Source organism: Taudactylus pleione, unplaced genomic scaffold (assembly GCF_031769625.1).
Source record: "Taudactylus pleione unplaced genomic scaffold, aTauple2 ptg000208l, whole genome shotgun sequence".
In the NCBI taxonomy this organism is placed as follows: domain Eukaryota; kingdom Metazoa; phylum Chordata; class Amphibia; order Anura; family Myobatrachidae; genus Taudactylus; species Taudactylus pleione.
In genome coordinates, this window is record NW_028284610.1 from 1,787,379 (window position 1) to 1,809,085 (window position 21,707).

The 21,707-nt window shown below is 43.4% G+C and overlaps 1 protein-coding gene across 1 annotated transcript in view; it reads right to left on the bottom strand.

Moving 5' to 3' along the window:
- The window catches only part of VPS41 (VPS41 subunit of HOPS complex), a 307,161-nt gene extending 287,069 nt beyond the window's left edge, over positions 1–20,092 (bottom strand). Inside the window, exons 1-2 of the mRNA XM_088478142.1 lie at positions 20,013–20,092; positions 3,332–3,370 (exon numbers count right to left, since the gene is read on the bottom strand). Of these exons, the coding sequence (XP_088334268.1) occupies positions 3,332–3,370; positions 20,013–20,054 (81 nt within the window). The 5' untranslated portion in view covers positions 20,055–20,092. The remainder of the gene's footprint in view (positions 1–3,331; positions 3,371–20,012) is intronic.
- Between the last annotated feature and the right edge of the window lie 1,615 nt (positions 20,093–21,707).

A 21,707-nucleotide genomic window follows, 5' to 3' on the forward strand; every position in this document is an offset into this window, starting at 1 on the left:
ATCCATGAAAGATGACGTTTTGCCTCTTTCCGAGACCCAATTTTTGGTGGGAAAAATCAGAACTAATCCGAGTCTGCACATCCCTAGTATTAACCAAAATACTTCAATCAATTTTGCTATTAAAAATTCATACTGTAAGTAAGGCAACAATAGAAAAATTGGATGAAGGATGGATCTCACACATTAAGAATGGAGGCAAAATGCGGAAAGCCACATTAGAAGTAATATGTTAGGCTTCTGATAAATTGAAGACTGTTAAAAAATCTACTCTTGCTTCAGAGAGGCAGAAATCATTAAGTCCAAAACTCAGTTGGCGCAGGAGGAAAATGACTAATCAGAAAAAGGGGTCTATTCAATTTAGAGCGAAAAGTCAGTTTCTGCACTTTTCGCCGTCATCGGAGGTTTTGCCGTCGAACGTTATCGCACTCATTTCCGCTATTCCCTGTATTCAATTTGAAATTGGCAAAAACGGGACCCAGCGAAAAGGAAATCGTCAAAAAGTCCTGTCATTTTTGGGGAAATCAGCCTGCAGACCCCAAAAGATGCTCTGATATGGGGCGCATTGCCCGGCAGAAACAGCTTACCGCCCGACACTTTCCCCCGCCGACCCCCGCTGTGGAACGCTGGCCTCTGAAGTGACCGGAGGCTAAAAAAGCCTCCAATCGCTTCAGAGGCATGCGTTTACAGTGATACACTGCGCGGGTGACGTCATGACTGTCACCGGCGACGTGAGGAGCCTACCCGCGCGCCTGCTGGATCTAATTAGATCCAGTCAGCGCGAGGCAACGGAAGTGGGAGCGCGAGCGGCCAGCAAGTAAAGGTAAGTTCTGGGCTGGGACCAGGGCCAGGACCAGTCTGGGGGCACTGCCCAAGCAACCTGGGGGCACTATTTAAACCTGGGGGCACTGCATAAGGGGCCAGCCTGGGGGCACTGCATAAGGGACACTATTTAAACATGGGGGCACTGCATAAGGGGCCAGCCTGGGGGCACTGCATAAGGAACACTATTTAAGCCTGGGGCACTACATAAGGAACCAGTCTGGGGGCACTACTTCAGCCTGGGAGCACTGCATAAGGAAAAAGCTAAACTACAGGGGGCACTGTATAAAGTGCACAAATACAGGGGACACTGCATAATGGGCACTTTTGACTGAGAGCCAGTGGGGGAGCAGCCTGAGACCTGTTGGGCTCGAATGGTAAGGGAGATACCCCTTTTCCCGGCGCGCGCATAATTGCGAAGGCCCCCACCCTGCTACTTTGTGATACCAACCGGCTGGAAAAAAATTCTGGGGAGAACACTGTGGGGGATCACTATGGGTATCCCCTAAATAGCACTGCTAAAGGTATGTGGGGTCTTTAAACGGTCTCAATAGGTGCTTTATAGCGTCTTTGGGAAAGTGGTGAAGTGGTGCATTTAGCAACTTTTGGGGGGAAAAATAAGTTGTCCCATCAAATTTGGGGTACATGAAAAGGGTACTAGCATATTTTAAAGTGGCTAATGTGAAGTTTTAAAAATCATGAAAAATCCACCTACCGCAACCACCTGCAATCAAAAGAACACCTACCGCATACTTGGGGACCGCCCCTGAGTCTATTTAACTGGTTTAGAAGTTTGTCCCCAAACTTTTTTTTTTTTGCCCCCAAAATGAAAGTACCTTTTTTGGGGTGTCCTGTGGTCCTTTTTAAAAAAATGTTTGACATAGAATAACTTTGAGGGACTGACTGTCCAAGGGGTGCAGGGTGATTTTTGGAAGTCTGCACCCCAAAACCCCAATTCTGCACTTGTTCTCGTCACCTATTCATTGGTGATACTTTATCACTGGGTTCGAACCTCTGACTTTCCGCACTGGCGAAAAGTCGGGGAAATTGAATACGGGAATAAGTGTAAAATGCGAAAATGACGTCATCAGCGATAAAGTATCGCCGATTGTGGCTTTTTGTTCCAAGTTGAATATGGCCCGAAGAAGGAAATTTAGAAAAGTACGTTAGATTTATACTATTTGGACTTCGATTTTGTTTAATGAAAGCAACTTTGGTACAATATGAAGGGCTGCATAGCGTAACATGTATGCAGATAATGTTTTGTGATAATACATGTTTTCTCTTATGCTTCATCTGTATACTTAGCGTTCCCGCTAGGCTGTTTTAGCGGGGCGCGGCGCCCTGCCCTCCAGAAGGAGGGCAAAAAGCACCCTGCCCTCCAGAAGGAGGGCAAAATGCGACCTGCCCTCACAGCCTGCAGGTGCCGTCTTCACCCACGGGACGCAGTGTCCCGCGGGTGGAGAAATGTGCGGTGACCCGGTCACCGCCGGAGAATAGACGCCGGGCGCATGCGCCAGGCATCTATTCTCCCTGTCTGCAGCGCTTGGGGGCTGCCCGGCATTTCCGTAAGTGCCAGGCACGCCCCCAAGTATGACGAAAAAGGGGACGCGTCTTATAGACACGCCCCCTTTTTATGGCCACGCCCCCTTTTCGGGAGCGCGCACAAAGTTGCCCTCTCTAGCTCCGGCACCCTGCCTGCCGCCGGAGCTAGAGTGAACACTATGTATACTGGAATTTATTTTGCATAAAGGGCTGCTATTTAGTATGCCCATAACATGTATGGATGTATGTAAATTAAAGTTTGTTATATTACATGTTTTAGCTAATGTTTAATTTGTACATTGGAGTTTATTTTGTATAAATGCTCTCATTCCAAATAATACCACAGAATACCATAATGAAGACAACATTGCTTTTAACATTTGTGAATTCTGCATAATAGCTCAGACTATCTTTGAAATTGTCCAGACCAATGTTGTATGTAGTACACACTTGCCTACTCCACTGGGACCTGCGGGAGCCTACCGTTTGTTCGGGTAGACCCCCACACCCCCAGAAGAGTAGCCTCTTCTCCTGCATTATGCCCATTTCCTAATGAAGTGGGCAGAATGGGGAGAATCTTACCGTAATTCTTCGATCTGTCGGGAGGGAGCGGGGATTAATTATGAGATTCTAAGCTCCGTCCCCCCGGCATTTCGTTGCGAGGAACGAGGCTTAATGACATAATCGTCCGGCTCCAACTCCATCGCTGCCCAAAAGCATCTAGGGCATCGAGTCTTCTCCCGAACAGAAGACTTTAAATGTCGGTAAGTATGATGTAGTATGTATATTAAAAACACCCATTTTTAGATATGTTTTAAAATAACAGACTAGGAACCCTCTTAGAAATCATAACACTGATTAGCGAAATAACTTAAAAAGTAAATCTGAAGGGTGCAAAATTATGATAACTAATAAACGACATCAAAAAAACCTTATGGACTAATTATATTCAGTGTACAGCAATCACCTCTGATTCCTCTGTGGATTCTTCAGGAGACATCACTTCCTACAAATAAACAAAAAGCATGGGAAATCTTGTTAGTGAGGGACAAATATTTAACGAATTTATATTGTTTCCAGATTTTTTACATTAACAACATCGTAATTGTATAATATAATTTAATGCTATACAGTATGCATATGTATTTCATGTCTTTCTTGCCATTAACACATTCCAGAAAACATCTTTTTAAACATAATCTATTGTCAATTAGTTTGTTCAATGACATCAATACAGGCACGTGAAGTTGTATGTTCTACAATCCATGGCAAATATATATTGAATGTACAGTATATGTACTTTGGAAAAATGGATACATTGCATCTTCTTCGCCCTGTAGACTGCTGGGAGCCGCCATCTTGGTTTTGGGCATGTGACCTGAATGGGCCAATCAGGTTGGACCTTCTGCATGCGATTCTCAGCAGCCTATCTTGCACCTTCCCATGGTACTTAAGGGTGTTCAGCACGCCCTCTAGTTGCCAGTGCAACGTGTACTCAGCCTTGCTGTGTGAGAGTTCTCTGTGCTCCCTAGCCTTGGTATATTGCAGTCTCAGCAGTGTCTCACTTGCTTCCTGTCAGCATTCCAGGCAGTTCCCAGGATTCCTGCACCTATTAGCTATACCCCACGTCTCACCCTCCGCTGGTAACTGACCAGCTGCACGCACTCAAAACCCATCGCAGTTTACAGACCTCTGATCCTCAGCATACCTCTATTGGACTTTGTTTTTCTGTCAGTTCATTACCAGGCACCTGTTTCTCTGCCTCACAGCAATTGGATTAGTTTCATTACCAGACACCTGTTCCTCTGCTTCTCATCAATTGGATTTGTTTTATTATCAGACACTTGTTTCTCAGTTCCACAGCAATTGGACTTTATTTCTCTGCCAGACATTTATCCTCAGACCACCCTTGGACTTTTGTTACAGTACTTATATAGTTGTTTTATTCCATGAATCCAAATACTCCCATTAAACCAGCTGCCTTTCAGTTTAACAAGACCGTTCCTGTCTGGACTCCTGATTCCATCCCGGGTCCAAAAACTCCCCTGGTCCTGACAAATATGAATGAATACATAGAAACAGTAGGATGATATCTATATCTCAGTAATTAATTTCAGTAGGCATCAAAATAGACAACAAGGATGTTGCAATGGCGATGCTGCAAAACCTTACGCAGCTTTGGAGTCATGCATTTCCAAGCTATCAACAGAGTTTGTACGAATCAAGATACTGCAGTTTCAAGAGCACATACCAGTTGAAATCAATGCTGAAAATTCTATTCTACTGTCAAAGAGCGTAAAACCCAAAAGGACCAAGTACAAGTGCTTCAGGTGTCAGAAAATGGGAAATAAAAATGTGAACCAAGTGGTACTTTGTCATACAAGAGTGACAGAAAGAATGAGTCAACGTTAAATGTAATAGACAGTCAACGCAACTCAGCTGTAATGAGAGTTGGTTCATGTCACTAAAGTCATGTGATCCTGTAAATGTTAGATGAATCAAAGGTACAGTCCTACATGCCACAAAAATCAGGACAATTGCTGTGTGATTAAGGTTCAAAGGTGAAACAGTCGTCACATATGTATAAAATATATTGTTTGTACCAGATTTAGAAACCAATCTGAGCCTAATTTGCAGAGGGACAATGTGTTGTGTACAATTAAAAAGGGACTGTTATTGCAACGGAAAACCCGTGCCAAGAACCGTATATCCTAGACACTCTGCAGTGTTGAGTGATGGTGGCTTCAGATTCCATTTCTATAGAAATCACTGTGTCTGTTTTTCCTCACACCTACAAAGCAAGTCTGATTTTTCCTAAAATCATTAATTTTAGGAAAAATCAGCTGATCTTTGCTCTGGTACCACAGTGCCACCCTCCCTAAGGACTAATTAAGTAATTTGAAGTTCCCAATTAGCTTAATTAGTCCTTAATTAGTCCGAAGTGGTGTATTCTGCATCCAACGTCGGAAGCCTGAAAGCCAAGAGTCAAGTTACCAGTAAGATTGTAAGAGTACAAAAATTTAGTGAAAATTCACACAGGCCTAAAAAAAAAATGCTGAGGTCCGCTGACAACAGTGGAGAGTATGAGAAGAGATCTAGTCATCTTTCTAAAAAGGAATGGCATACAACATCAACTAACGATTGCCAACACACCTGAAAAGAATGGCATGAGTGAGATGGCAAACGGAACAATTGTTGAAAGAGCGCAGACTATGCTAAGTGATGCAGGTCTGGACAAAAGATTCTGGGCAGATTGCAGTATACCTCGAGGATAGAGCACCTACAGAGGCAGTTAAAGACAAAACACATATGGAGGAGTGGCCTGGTAAAATGCCAAGTGTCAATTATCTCTGTCTTTGGTTGCAGCGCATATGCCCACATCCCTAAGGAAAAGATCCCAAGCCCACCTCATGTAATATGCTTGGGTAATGTCAAGAAAGCAAAGGATACAGTTTGTGGGTCATTGAGAATCAAATGGGGAAATGTAATTGTTTTTAGCATGGCTGTAACTAATGGATGCTTGACAAATCAATTAAATTGTTGCTCTGATTGGGTGCGAGTTTAACGCTGTTAAATGGGCATGCATAAATTAGCCATTGCGATCGCCTACGCAGTATGAGAGCCCTCTGCATGTCAGGAGAACTGCATTGTTTGTGGCTGGTCAGATCTTTCGCAAGGGCAAGATGGCTGCTCGATGTGACCGATATTTACGCAGGTAAGCAACGTCGTACGCAGAAGAGAAGGCAGCAGTGTGCATCCCTATGCTCAGGTGATCTTTGGAACTATTAAAATGGTTTCGCAGCTGCTCCTCATCATCCTCCAAGACACTGATAACTATGTAGTTGTCACAACTACATTCTTAAGGTGGGTACACACTATACAGATATATCTGCTGATTGAGTGATCTGCAGATATATCTGCAGATGATGGTCGTTCATACACACTGAACGGCTATCATCTGTGTCTGGCTGCGGGTCCCGGCGGCCAGGGGGCGTGTCCCGGTGGGCTGGGGGTGTGTCCCGCCCCCCTTCCCGTGGCTGCCACTGTGTGTGTACAGTCTGCACCTGCCGATGGACAGATATGTCTGCAGACATATCTGTCCATCGAATGTGCGGCACAGCCAATGCCATATGTCAGTGAACAACAACGTTCACTGACATATCGCGGGTACACACTGGCCGACGGGCAGCAGATATATTGGCCGATCAAGTGATCAGCCAATATATCTGTCAGTGTGTAACAAGCATTACTTTTCAACCCCATTGTAAAGATTATTTTAAGCATAGAACTAATCCATTCTTCCACTGCACTTTCCACAACATGCAAATGATATATATATATATATATATATATATATATAGCGTTCCCGCTATGCTCTTTTAGCGGGGCGCGGCGCCCTCCTTCTGGAGGGCAAAAAGCACCCTGCCCTCACAGCCTGCGGATGCCATTCTCACCCGCGGGACGCAGTGTCCAGCGGGTGGAGAAACATGCGGTGTCGCGGTGATGTCCCGGTCACCGCCGGAGAATAGACACCGGGCGCATGCGCCCGGCGTCTATTCTCCCTTTCTGTAGCGCTTGGGGGCTGCCCGGCATGTCCGTAAGCGCCGGGCACGCCCCAAAGTATGACGAAAAGGGGACGCGTCTGATAGACACGCCCCCTTTTCATGACCACGCCCCCTTTTCGGGCGTGCGTGCGCCGACGCGCATAAGGTTGCCCTCTCTAGCTCCGGCGCCCTGCCTGCCGCAGCTAGAGTAAACACATATATATACGCTAAAATTGGTGCGCCCTTCAAAAGTCTAAAAAACTGTAAAGGAGATCCTTAATGCTGATGTTCTCTGATCAAGTCCATAGGCTGGATGCTCCTATCCAATAAAATATAATTTTCAAAAATTTTCTCAAGTTGTATTGCAATGTTACCTCCAATCGTTCACTGTAGGCACTGCAACCCCTAGGGCAGGGATGGGGAACCTCCGGCCCGGGGGCCTTATAAGGCCCTCAGTATCATTTGGTCTGGCCCTCTGAGCTTTTTTTATGCTAGCCTCATTTGGCTAGCAGGGTGTCTAGAATGGCACACTGCAGCCAGAATCTATGCAGCAGTGCCACCTGGAGCGTCCTTAGGATGCTTCAGACGGTCACACCACTTACAGTTCCCCGAAGCATCCATCCTCAGGATGCTCCAGGCGTTGCTGTAACCACCGGCGATTGTGGCCCCGCCCCCCATGTGACGTCACACGGACGGGGCATGGCCTAAACCAGGCCCGCAAATAATGTTATATATATATATCAAAATGGCCCTCGACAGAAAAAAGGTTCCCCACCCCTGCCCTAGGGGAATGACGGTAAGATTACGATGTCGTAATCGTACAGTCTTTCACTGATCTACTAGTGGATGGGCACCTTAAGGGGTAGATGTATCAAACCTTCTAAAGAGGACAAGTGAAGTTACCAATAGCAATTAATCAGATTCTAGCTATTATTTACATAGTACATTCTATAAGATGATAGCTAGAAGATAATTTGGTAACTTCTCAACTTGTCCTTCTTAGAAGGTATGATGTATCTCCTCAAATATAATTATTAAACACTGTGCTTGTTTTGCACTCATACATGTGTCAAAAAACTCATCATCCTATATTAAGTGTGCCTTCTGGCAACGGGCACACAACATCTTCTGAGATTTAAAGGGGCAGACATCTTATTGCTGACATCACGGTGGTGGACATTCAAGGTTCTGTTATCTATTTAAACTGTACTATGGGTGTTGCAAGGTGTAAGAGTATTAAGTCCATATTTAGCTGCAGCATTGCTTACTACCGTGTTGTGCACCAGCTACCTGCCCATTACCTTACACCTGAGCTTGTTACTGATTTTCTGCCTGTATCCCCATTCCAGAACCTGTCCTCTGACCTATTGCTACATCTTACCATTCTTTGCATTCATATTCTGTACTGCGCGCTACTGGTGTCACCTTTCCATATCTCCCAGGTAGTCAAATAAGTAAGCAGTTTAAGAGCCATGATCAGCGGGGAAGCCCATAAAGCCTTGCGATAATTCTTGTTAAAGATCAGGATGTCTTATGCTGGCCACACACATAGCGATACTTTACCCCATCTGGCCGATTCCGACACATTGGAACGACAGACCGTGTAAAATATTGCCAAATCGTGAGAAAATCGTGAGTCCCCGATTACGATGCGACGCGCGCCCCCGCTGGTCGCACATCACATCTTCAGATCTGTCGTGCTGTAGGGCAGATCTGCCAATCTGGGATACAAATGCATTGGAGAAATGTCTGGCTGCATGATAGATCATTTGAAGATTGGACACTGCAAACACCAAATCGTGTGCAGAGCTTGCGAGGAGAGTTTTCAAGGGAAATCGTGCACGATGTCGGATCGTGAACACATCGCTATGTCTGTGGCCAGCTTTAGACTCCGCGTCTTGACACTGCCAGTGCTGTTTATTGTCTAAATGCGAATCCAATAAGTGATAATAAAATATTGGGGCAATCAGCGGTAATATAACAATGTAATACTGCAATGTGAGACCAGCATTTAATACAGCTTTGGTTTTACAAAAGATACAAGCTGAAAGATAAATATTAGTATACTAACCATAGCATAGATGTGTTATTAATAATACACCTCTGTCTCAGGTAACGTTTAAATAAAAGATAAGGAAGCACAGTTTATAAACGAAAGTTCTGATTGCATTCTGATATCAGAGTTGAGAGGATGAAAATACACATTTTCTCAAACAATAAAACTATATTGCAAGTGACCAGCAATCCTTCAAGTATCCATCAAAATAAAATTTGCTGATGTGGTGCATTCTTCAAGAGGTCAGCAAAATGAAGATTTACTTAAGCTATTTATAGTGATCAACAGCAATAAAATGTTACACCAAGATGCTGACGGTGAGTGTAAGCATTTTTTGACCTACCTATTGAGAAAACAATGACTGCATGACAAAGAAAGCTGACTAGTTACATAGATCATACTTGAATTAACATATACTCTTGCTTGACATAGTGCAAATATCAATGTATTGCAAATTTTACAAATATTGCTATTAACTTTGGTGAATTTAGGGTGAGTAACATAAAAATTTGTATTATCCAACATTAATACAGATGAAAGTGAATCATAGTCCCAAATATGGAGCTTAATGTAATTGCTTGTGATCTTCAGCTGAGATTTATGCAAGTATCCCTGTATTTTTAAAGCAGCAATAATTTTAAAAAGACTAAGCCAAGCTGGTTTAGCATTTAAAATGATTGCCACTTTAAAAATACGGGGAAACTCGTATTAATCCCAGCAGTGGCTGAAAATCGCGAGCTATTACATTTAGCCCATGGTGCTAAACGTGATACATTTAGCCATGCCCATTTTGATTGTGACAGTCTAAAAATGTTTGTGAATAGTATTCCAAAGAGTTCTAATTAAAAGCAAGTCACTAGCATAGTTATTGGCTTCATTAGGTAAATGCAATACTACATGCAGCATATTTATAGTAGAAAATGATCCTTGCTCTTTTCTAGGAGGCAATATCAGAAGCTCTAATGATGGATACACTTTAGACAATATGTCGCCCGATCTGGGCGACATATCGTTGACATTGGCAAGTGTGTATGTACTAAGTCGGTCTATGCGCGCTCTCACAGGGTCGTTCATCACATCGATAGATCTGCCGTACATGCTGCTCAATCTGCCAATGTGATAAACGACCCCATACATTTGGATGCAGCTGGTGGATGACATGTCGTTCACCAGATCGCACGGTGGGTATGGACCGCACGATATGTCATCCGTTGCATCGTGGGTCGGCTGGGTACACAGGTCGTCTAATGTGTACCCAGCTTAGCTCTTTGAATGGGTCCATACAATAAACTCTTTAAATAGTATTTAGACCTAGATAGGAGGTGAAGAGGTAATGGTGCCGTTAATCGCGTAGTCAAGCCCACAGACCAATGCAGAAATTCCGGGAGAGTAGTCAAGTATGGCTGAAAGTAGAATGCATACTTCAATCAGTGACAGACTAAAGGTGCCCATAAGCGGTGCGTTTTGCATACGATGCGATCTCATATGCAATTGCCCTTGAATTCTCTCCGGCATCAAAAGCTGCACAATGTTCACCCAATCTATCGTGCACGATCTAATGATTTACATAATCATTAGATCGAGTGCAATATGACACAGATGCATGTAGCATAGACCAGGGAGATCCGTACTACACGCATTTGTGTCATTGACACAGAAGCACGGACGGGATCAGCGAGACCCGTCTGTCCTGCTGTGAATTTCAATGACACAGCTGCACGCATGGACCAGGAGATCCATGCTACATGCATCTGTGTCACTGACACGAGAGTACGGAAGGGATCAGAGAAACTAGTCTGTGCTGCTGAGGTAAAAATAAAAAACCTGTGTAAAAAACAGAAAAAAAATGGCATCGCCCCCCCCCCCCCCCCCCCCCCCAAAAAAAGAGCAACCAGCCCCGGGCTTTTAGTGACCCAGTGCTGGTTGTGCTTAAATAAAGGGGACGAACAATGTACTTCAGCACAACTAGCACCAGGCTAGTTAGAACCAGTCCTGGTTGCCAAAATATGGGGGACAAACAACGTAGGGATCCCTCGTACTTTGAGACACCAGCACTGGGCTCTGATCCGGTCCTGGTGCTGGAAATACAGGGGGAAAAAATTAGTAAGGGTTCCCCTGTATTATCCAGAACCAGCACCGGACTTTTTCTAGCGGGGAGCTAATGCCACAGCCAATGGAGCCCTTTCACCGGGCCCCCCAACCGAAGCATTAACTCTGACTGCTAGTCAGCCAAGGTCGGGGATCCCTGGGGACCCCCCTAATAAAGGGGTCTCCCCTGCAGGGCACCCCAGGCCTGATAGCCCAGGGCTATCCCTGGCACCCCTGGGGCTGTGGGTGCCGGGTTGATAGTATAGTGTACTGCATTTGATAAAAGTAAAAATATTGTATTTTGCTGTGGAACTACAGATCTCAGCAATCCTCCCCCGCATGCTGGTACTTGGAGAACCACAAGTACCAGCATGCGGAGCATTACGGGCCCATTGGTACCTGCAGTTCCACAGCAAAAGCAATATTAAAATAAACACAGGACACATACACCGTACAAAGTATAAGTTTATTAAACATATATGCACACACACACACGCTCACCTATGTAGCCCATCGGTCCCCTTCTCCAGTAGAATCCATACGTTACCTAAAAAAAATATATCCACACTCACCGTCTCCTATGCAAAGTTCGGGTCCTCTTCGTTCCAAAGTAGGTATCCCATGGGGTCTTGGCAAAACAAAAACACGATAATACGCGAGCCACCGGACTTTAGTACGGTACTTCCCGAATGAGAGCTCAGCGGCAGGGTATCCCTATGGAAACCTGTCGCTGAACGCTCATTGGCTGAAAGAGACGACCCTTCCACCTCAGCCAATGAACGGTTCCCACCATTGAAGTCAATGGTGGGAACCGTTCATTGGCTGAGAGGTGGAAGGCTCGCCTACCTACCACAGTTGCTAGAATTGCTGTCTCACACCACTCACAGAATAAAATGAAGACACAAATGTGTTTATTATATGGCGTCAGTTATTAATTATTTTTTTTTGTGAAATCCTTAATATTTACAGAAATCACAAATACCAAATAGATACAACCAGATATCAGTTATATGCAGATCATACGTGAGAGTTTTTCTAAACATACATACATACATACATACATACATAATGGGCCTGATTCAAGTGGCTGTGCAATACTTTACAACTGTGGCAGGAGGCGCCTGGTGTAAATAGACGCCTCCTGACTGCATTGCAGATCCGAGTACTGTGTCTTAAGACACAGCATCGGATCTTCTGCGATACCATTGACAATCTGAAGAACCCTGAGGTTACTCAGATTGCCCCTCACAGCTCTGGTGCCGAGGCCTGCAAACCTAAGGGCGCTTCACGCAGCATCACATGCTGCAGGGTGTCTGAGCGGAGCGTCCCTTGGATGCTGGGGTGGCTCTGCTGTACCATTAGTAGACAGCGCATGTGCCATTCCAGACACCCTACAAGCCACATGCAGGTGTCATGGGGCAGCGATGGTGCCACCCACAGGGCACTGCGCCCTGTGCGGTGGCACTGCTCGCACTCCCCTAGTTATGGCACTGAGTGTATTGTTTTAACTCATTATGGAGATGAAGAGTAATGAGTGGCCCTATTGAAGGGTAGAAGGTCGACTCCTGAAGTGTATCAGATTGTCCATCACTGAAATAGAAAAATCAACACTATAAAAGCATTATCTTAAGCTTAGCTGTAACAGATATCCCTGTTCAAAAAGTATATTTGCATAAGTGTTATTGGGGGTATCAGTTCTGTATGACACAATACGTGCTCTTCTCCTCCTTTCTGTTGCTCCATAGTAGCCAACAGCGTCACCGAGAGGGCAATCTGGTTTTGTTGGAGCGGCTTCTTAGGCCCCATCAGGGTTGTGCATACACCCAAATTAGGGTGTGCCTGGTGCACGCAGTCTCCTGCTGCTGATATGGATACCTACCAACACCGGAGGTCTCTGCAGCAGGATGGGGGGGCGCTGGCTTGGCCAATCTTCAGGTAGGTGGGTTTTTTTAGTTAAAAGCAAAATGATAATTTGGACAGCTGGAAGTAATGGTAATTTCAATCTCACTATGGTAAACTCCTATTATAATTTGCAACGGAACGCAATAATATGTGGATCATTGCTAGATATAATGCAGTGTTGTACTGTGCAAAACTACACTGTATATAAAAAAAAGAAAAAAAACACACACAAACAGATTCACCCTCTACTTTATAACCATATGCCAGCTGGGGTAAAAATGTGCCTTAATCGTGGCATGGCTAGTGGTAAAACTGTAACAGTAATGTTTTTTGTAACAGTCCACAACTCTTTTAAGCAAACAACAGACAAACACAGAATAGAAATAAAGCTAAACGTAAATTAAGGAATGTGCGCAAATAATGCACTTTGTAATATTTAAGCCACTAGATAATAGGGCCATCTAATCATTTAAAAGAGTTTATTCTGTGTATTTCTGGTCTTCCAAAACGTATTAACATGTGGGAAATTTTATGATGCTCACTAAAAGGATAGGAAATGGTGTAGATCTTGCTTTCAGTGTATTATAAACTCAGATTAACAGGCTATTCAGGATCTTTAGAAAGACAAATGTCAGATGAAGTGCATTAGCACAAAAATGCACTTGATGGGTACTTGTCCTATTAAATAATGTGGTCCATTACATTTAAAAGCTATGATGTTGCCGAATAAAAGTATAGGATTCACTATCAAATGCAAGGAAAGGTAAGAGCACACCAAAACGGGCAATATTGCTGCGTTCATCTCCTCTGGGAGAGTTGTTATCCACCTGAGGAAAGGATATTCTAATCTTCACTGCATTAAGCTTTTGTCATTTCCATTTGAAGAAAAATAATGTTTATTTCAATGGCTAACAGAAGCAATATATTTGTGCAGCAGAAGGTTTTGAACACAATGCTGCAAACTATGAGGATCGCAGAGCTTTTAAGGCCACAGAAAAGTGTTCACAACATGTTTCCCATGTGCCATAACAATAGCTACAGATCAATAGAGCAAAGTAGGTCAGCAGACCAATAAGGCCAATGAAAATATGTTCAAGTGTATTCATTCTTAGTAAGCCTTCTGTTTTAGAAATCAAGCTAAAGGCTCATACACACTGGATGATATGCTGTATGAGCAATATCGTCAGCGGCGAGCCCGGCAGGGGTACCGGCATCGATTAAGTGAATATACACTTGCCGATGCCGGCAACGACAAACGACGGCGGGGTTGCATTAAGTTCATACACACTGGACGATTTGAACGATATATTGTTCAACGATATCGTTATCGTTCATAACAATCGTCCAGTGTGCACAGGGCTTAAGAATATCTTCTGTATACCGACAAGCAGGTCTTACATTACTAAAACACTCTTTTTCTATGGGATGCCCACAGTACCACACACACTTTTCTGGGACACAATCATTCTTTTGTATCTAAGGAATAATTCCAAATAACTTATCTGATGCCTCTACACCTTCTGTTGTATTTGCTACTAAGAAAATGTTAGATTTATATATCTCTTCAGTTTTCAAAACAGTCACCAGGTACAGACCCAACTAGTTGGCTGGTTGGAATGAAAATCTGATAATGTACGGGAACAAAGGACAATCGATCATTTGCTCCCAAACACTGGAAAATGGACACAAAAAATTTTTCCCAGACAAACTGATTCAATCTTTTTGATTTAACCAATTTGTTTGAATAACTGTTTTTGTCCGTTTTTGTGGACTAGCGCCCACCAGCAAAACACCTGAAAATCGCTTGTCAGGCGCCAAAAATGAATAGAGTTCCCTAAACTGGACGTAATTTGCCATGAAGTGAAGATGCAATGTGCTTCTCATGTTTCTGTCATGCCATTGACCACTGCATATTTTACTCATTTTCACTTTGCTTGCCGACTTTTTACCTCTATGCCCAATTTGTTCAAACTCAACTTGTCTAGGCCATTCATATGTGCCCTGCTTGTGGCAGGCTGTAAGAAGCAGCTTGGTAAATGCTTTTTTTCCCATTGGTTTGCTTCTACAAATTGCTATGATAATTAATCATATTTTCCAGTGTGACATGGCAACGACAGTCACGTTGCACACGATGTAATGAGCACACAGACTTTGGAACACTGCTCTGAGTTCTATTTTTCTCCCCTTCTTCCCCACCCTATACTATCACATGACATGTTGACAGTCTTAAAAGTAGCAGTCTGTGTCTGACAGCCAGACAATGTGTTTCGTTTCTGTCCAGTGTACTGTGAAATCATATCCCAACTCCCCCTCTATTTACTGCCATCACATGACATGGTGAAAGTGGTGACCCTTTAGCAGCCATTATTGTTATTCCCCCAAGAGTCATTGAAAAGAGGAATACACTTTGCAGCTCAGGTAAACGAGGTACAATGGGTCTACTATCGCAGTCTGTGACATTCAAAAATATTGTATGGGCATCTGCCTGACCACTGAATAATCACACATACTGGTCCACCTTGACTTTGGTCATTTTGAATTTAGCCTGAACAATTAGATCTGCTCATCTTTGGATATTTCTTAGATACATTTCTATACACCAGGGGTTCTCAACTCCAGTCCTAAAGAACCACCAACAGGTCATTTTTGTGGATTTCTTTAATCAAGCACCTGGGTGAAAATCTACTTTGCTGGGTAAAGCTGGCCACACCTACCCTTGAAAAAGTCCCCACATGGGATGAAACACGTTGGGACATTACTGACTGATGTGACTTTTTTGATTTTCCTCCCTAAACCATATGTTTAATATGTTTCAAGTCTTTTTCATGTGATATGATATTTTAAATTTCTGACACCGTTTGTTGCCCATCCGGGCTAGGTGCAGAAAAATAAATAGAGTTTTATCCCCACTCCATACACCTAGTGTTCTGTCCAGACAAATTGGATACTATTGTCTTGCCCTTTACACCCATCACTCTAACACAAGCAAAAGGAGGCACGTTCGGTGGACCAGCAGGAGTACGTCGGGACCCAGGTAAGTCCTATATTTACCTACCTCTGCACCATAGTGCCCACCAGCACCTGATACTGCAATTTGTGTTTTTTGTGAATCCCTGAGGTGGAGTGGCTGTTTTCCTGGGACAGAGACCAATTGGAGAGGGGAGGATATACCTACCATATATATACCAACTATCATTCAAGAACTTCTGAAATAACAATTACATTAACTCTAATCTATGTACAGATGAACATACTGCCCAAAGTTTTTGCCCACCAGTAAATACCACCAGGATTGCTGCTTTTTAAGAACTACCATCCAACAGCTTTCAAGAGGTGGATCACACCAGGACATTTCTCATAGAGACTTATAATTAAGGAGCTCTTCTAAGGAGCATAGGCATCACCAACATCCATATTCCCCTTACAGATCACAATAGATATACCTATAAAAACTTCATAGTTTTTATAGCGATTATGGCATAATAGTACCTTAGAGCGCAGACACCACATCTTAATACTTTCAAAGATGGCCACACACCTTAAGATTATCTATCCAACTAGCTGAAATGCAAATCTGGTAATGTATAGGAGCAAATGACAATTGACCATGTGCTCCCAAACGCAGGGAAAACAGACAAAAACGGTTGTTTACCCAAACTGGTTGAATAAAACAGATTGACGGTTAACCCACCGATGGACATCTCTACACTAGTGCACATAGCCTGGGATGGTAGCAGGGGGATGAAAAGCTTTGGGAGCCCTTGAAATTCCTGCTACATGCAATAAACTATGCCAGCCAGGCTGGTGGCACTATAGCAGTGAAACCGGAATCCATAGGATAATCAGCACAGTGCTTTCATCATGCCCGCAAAAGAAATTTGAGTTATCTAGGCCAGGGGTTCTCAAATCTAGTCCTCAAGTACCAGCAAGGTCATGTATTGTGGATTTCTTTAATCATGCACAGGTGAGTCAATCTATTTTGCTGGGGCAGTTTTCATCTCACCTTTTTCAAGGACAGAAATCCTCAAAACATAACCTGTACGGAAAACTTGAGATTGAGAGCCACTGCTTTACTTTCTCCCACAGCATTCTAAAGTCAGCCATCTTACATCTCCTGCAAATATTGTAAGTGTCAATGTTCAGCATAAGGATGGGACACTTTTGAGGATTCGTGACTCTTATTTAGTTGCAGTACCTTGTTTAGTAATTGCATATCTAAAGGAGACGGAGAACCCAAAGATTATGGATAAAATTTATCCCGGTATAGTCCAAGGGCGGGATGCATGACGCATGGCATTTTGAATGCGATGCATCCCACCACTCTTCGCAAGCATAACAGCATTTATTAACGATGTATACTTGAAAAAAAATTACAAAGGACAGCTCTCCCGGTAAGAGCTGTCCTTTAAGATATAATGACTTCCAGGTTTATGTCCCAGAAGTCCTTCTGCGCATGCGTCGAGTGACGCACGTGCAGCGGGGGGTGCTGTACATTGAGCCCACCGCATCCAAGCACATGAATGAATCGCATTCCGGAGCTTGGTGCATATGCGGTAAGCGGCCAAACATCCGAATACGTCACTTTTGGAAGTTTAACTGCAAAATTAGCATTGCTGTATCCCGCCCCCTTTATCAATATGTTTTATACAATTAGAATATTAGTTACAGTATTTGGAAACCGCAAGGCTAGCTGTATAATAAGTTGCTCCCAGTAACATGATTAAGGGGGGTATTTATCAAAGACTGGAGAGAGAGAAAATTGTGAGAGAGATAAAGCACTAACCAATCAAATTCTAACTTACATTTTACAAGCTGTGTTTGAAAAATGACAGTTAGGAGCTGATTGGTTAATACTGTTTCTCTCACAATTTTATCTCTCATGAAACAAATATTCAAGTATAAAAGCTACATGAGGAGCCACAGAGCATACAGCATCTTGAAGGCTAAAATAGTCCTGTGGAACAGGGAAACCTTCCATTCACTGCTAAGGGGGAAATTCAATTACCCGTGGTAAATAACCATGGGTAATAACGAGAGGTAGCCTCGGGTTTTAACGCCCAGGGCTATTTAATTAACCTCCTGCATTAGCCCGATAGCCTTATCGGCCGTTAATGCACAGGATCTGTGAAACATTCACAGACCTGTGCGTTAACTGCCAGTTAGCACCCGATAACTGCACAGTTAATGGTGTTTTTCTTTTCGGCCGGTTGTTGCATTCTACGCATGCATCACAGTGCGCGTGCGCGAACCAGCCACTGAAATTGCAGGGACTACACAGACCTATCGCAGAGTGAATGACAGGAAGTGATGTTTGTGGGAGGTGACAGGGGGTGGTCGCCGAAACACAGGTGTGCCAGGGCGTTTGAACACCGTTGCAGGGGCATGCATAAAATAACCACTGCTAAGCCATACGCAGATTAAATACTCACTGCGTACCGGAAGGTTAGCAATTACTAAGTAAGGTCTGACCTTGTGCAAGTGTGCGTGAGGCTCCGATGGTCATGCAGTTTTGCTAAACAATACGTATGTGTGTAAGGTAAAGTGAACGGCGTTATGTAATGCTACAACGGCATAGCGTTCACAATGTATTTGCATATCATCGCAGTGAGACTGCGTGCGTAATCGCAGCCGCAATCCTTACTGAATCAGGGCCAATGTCAGGGCTTCTATCACCGTCAGCTTTAGAATGAGACTTTAATGTGATAAAGCATGCATGATACTATAATGATAAGATGATAAAGGTGGGGATATTGTACGTACTACACACACTGCAGTTTCTCTCTTTAGCCATAAGCCCTAAGCTACTGTAGGGTGGACAAAAGGCCTAAACAGAATAGAGGCCTTCCTTTCCTTATGGTTCACATTTTGCTAGTTGTGCTCCATGGCCATACCTACAAATAAAAGAATGAAACACAAAGGAGTTTTATCGAATATTCTGGGGAAGATGTATTAAACCTTCGAGAGAGATAAAGTGGAGATGTCTCCCATGGCAACCAATCAGCTTCTGTCACTTTATAGGCTGTGCTAGATAAAGCATAGGTAGAAGCTGAATGGTAGAGCTTATTTCTCCTTAATGCTAGGGACCTGGAAGTGACGTGAGTGAGGGCGGAAGTGCAGTTGACGCCCATGAAGGCCAGCAAAAGAAGTAAGTTGTACCCACTTAAAGAAGTAAGTTGTCTGCTCACCACGCTTTGGGCTCGGTGGCTCGCCGCATGGTTATATTCTACCCTCTATGCCCACTTGGATGGTAGGAATGACGCTGGACACTGGCTGATGACGTCAGGGTCCTCTCAGTGAAGGGGATTTAGTCCTTACCGAAGCTGAACGGTTGCTATGGGTTTGCTACTTTATCTCTCTTGGAGGTTTGATACTGTACATCTCCCCCGAAATAAGGGAGTTAAATGTAACTATTATGGTGCATACACACGATCAGATTTTCCATCAGATCTGTACAATAACGATTTTAAAAATCGTTCATATCTGAAAGAAAATCTGACATATCTGACATGTTTGTCAGATGAACGATGCGCGTTCTCGCTTGTCAGATAACGATATCTGACATCTGATGTTTGCAGTCAAATTTGGACAACAACATTCATTTTAATGCAGTCAGAAATCGTTCATCTGACACATTTGACCGTGTGTATGCACCATTACATTATGTTTAAAAAAAAATAAAGCTTTAAGCAGTATACTAAATTTTGCAGGAATGCTACATTAGTAAGTCAAAATATAGATGTCATTACAGTAATATATGGTTAAATGTTAGTCCTTCACTCAAACTAAAGCATGTTAACAAGTTCTACTATGTGTAATCCGAGACATAAGCACACCAGCTGTTGTTACATGACAGAGTGACTGACACCTACAGTATTACATTATTCTGCAGCAGCCACTACTTCCGGATACATGTAACCTGCACAGCCAGTATATATCCGGAAGTAGGGACTGTAACATAGGGACACTGAGCAGCATATGCTCACCTCAAACTCTAGCTTTTAGAAAATGCCGAGTTATGTGTGGCATGTACTATGCAGGGATTAGAGACTCTCACCCACCTGATCAAGCGACCCAGCAACTCCGTGTTGTGATTCAGCCATTGCAAGTAGAAAGCAGTCACATGACAAAACTAGCAAAGAACTACAATTCCATGCATGCCATGCGCCAGCAGTTACCATTCAAATCTGTGTAACTTTATTCACTGTCTTCATAAAAGGGAGAAAATACAGCGGCAGCTGTGTGTGTGGCTATCCAGCTCTTGCGGAACCATATCATCCTGTCATAGGCTAGTTCTTGTGGTCTCACCAGAGCTCTTAACACAGCAATCCGGAATGCTAATTCCAGCAGGAAAGTAATGTCTTATAGAAATCTACAAATATATTTACAAATAAAAATGTCACAGTATTTTTATTTATTTATTTATTTTTAAATCTTCAGTTCTCTTCTTGGACTAATAGCTATTTAATTTCAATAACCTTAGTAAAAATAACTTGTTTTCTTTCTTATGCAGAACAAAGGGTGAGTACAGTGTCGTGACTATCCTGGAGAAGGAAACCTGTTTTCAGTGTTGGACTGGGACATGAAGGGCGGACAGGGGGAATGCAATGCAGACCCTCCAACATAACCCGTTCCATTAGGTACAAAATGATTTGAACCTGGACTTCCCTCTTAATTTATGATTGCAGACACCTGCACTGAAACGCCTGTCATCAGTGACCTAGTTCAACACACGTGACTGCAATCATACATTAGGTGGGAAGTCCAGGAGCAGAGTGTTTTGTACCTAATGGAATGGGTCATGTTGGGGATTAGGGCAATGGTAGGGGCCCACTGAAGGAAGGCGGTGCAAACTAAAGGGGTGTGGCTAGCTAGCAGAGGAGCATAAGTAAAATTTAAAAAACATGCACAGGTTCAGAGCCAAATAAAATAAAATAAAAAAATAATGCTGAATCTGGGATTCTAAGTAATAATTTTTATGTCCAGTCTCTAGAAGGCATATGGTTTAGAAGCTGTAGCTCTAGTAAAATTGGGCTAGCTTGGATACAGCTATCAGCATTGTAAAGTCTGAAATGTATGTACGGTGAGGTAAAAACCCATTGTTAGTCCCGTTAGACATTAAGGTGCCAGCGCCTACTGTGCCACAGTGCCCATCATATAACACAGAGGGTTGTCGCATTGCTCAATATATAATGCAGTGCCCGCCATATATGTAATATAGAGTGTCACAGTGCCCGACATAATGCCGAGAGCTGTCGAATTACTCACTATATAATGCAGAGTGTCACAGTGCCTTCCTATACGCAATATAGAGTGTCACAGTGCCCACCATATAATGCAGAGTGTTGTCGCATTACTCACTATATAATGCAGAGTGTCTCAGTGCCCACCCTAAAATGCAGAGTGTCGCAGTGCCCACCATATAATGCAGAGTGTTGTCGCATTACTCACTATATAATGCAGAGTGTCGCAGTGCCTGCCATATACGCAATATAGAGTGTCACAGTGACCACAATATAATACAGTGTTGTCACATTATTCACTATATAATGCAGTGTCTCAGTGCCCACCCTATAATGCAGAGTTTTGCAGTGCCCACCCTAAAATCCAGAGTGTCGCAGTGCCTGCCATATAATGCAGTGTGTCGCAGTGTTTGCCATATAATGCAGTGTCGCAGTGCCCGCCATATAATGCAGTGTCACAGTGCCCGCCATATAATGCAGAGTGTCGCAGTGCTCACCATACAATGCAGAGTG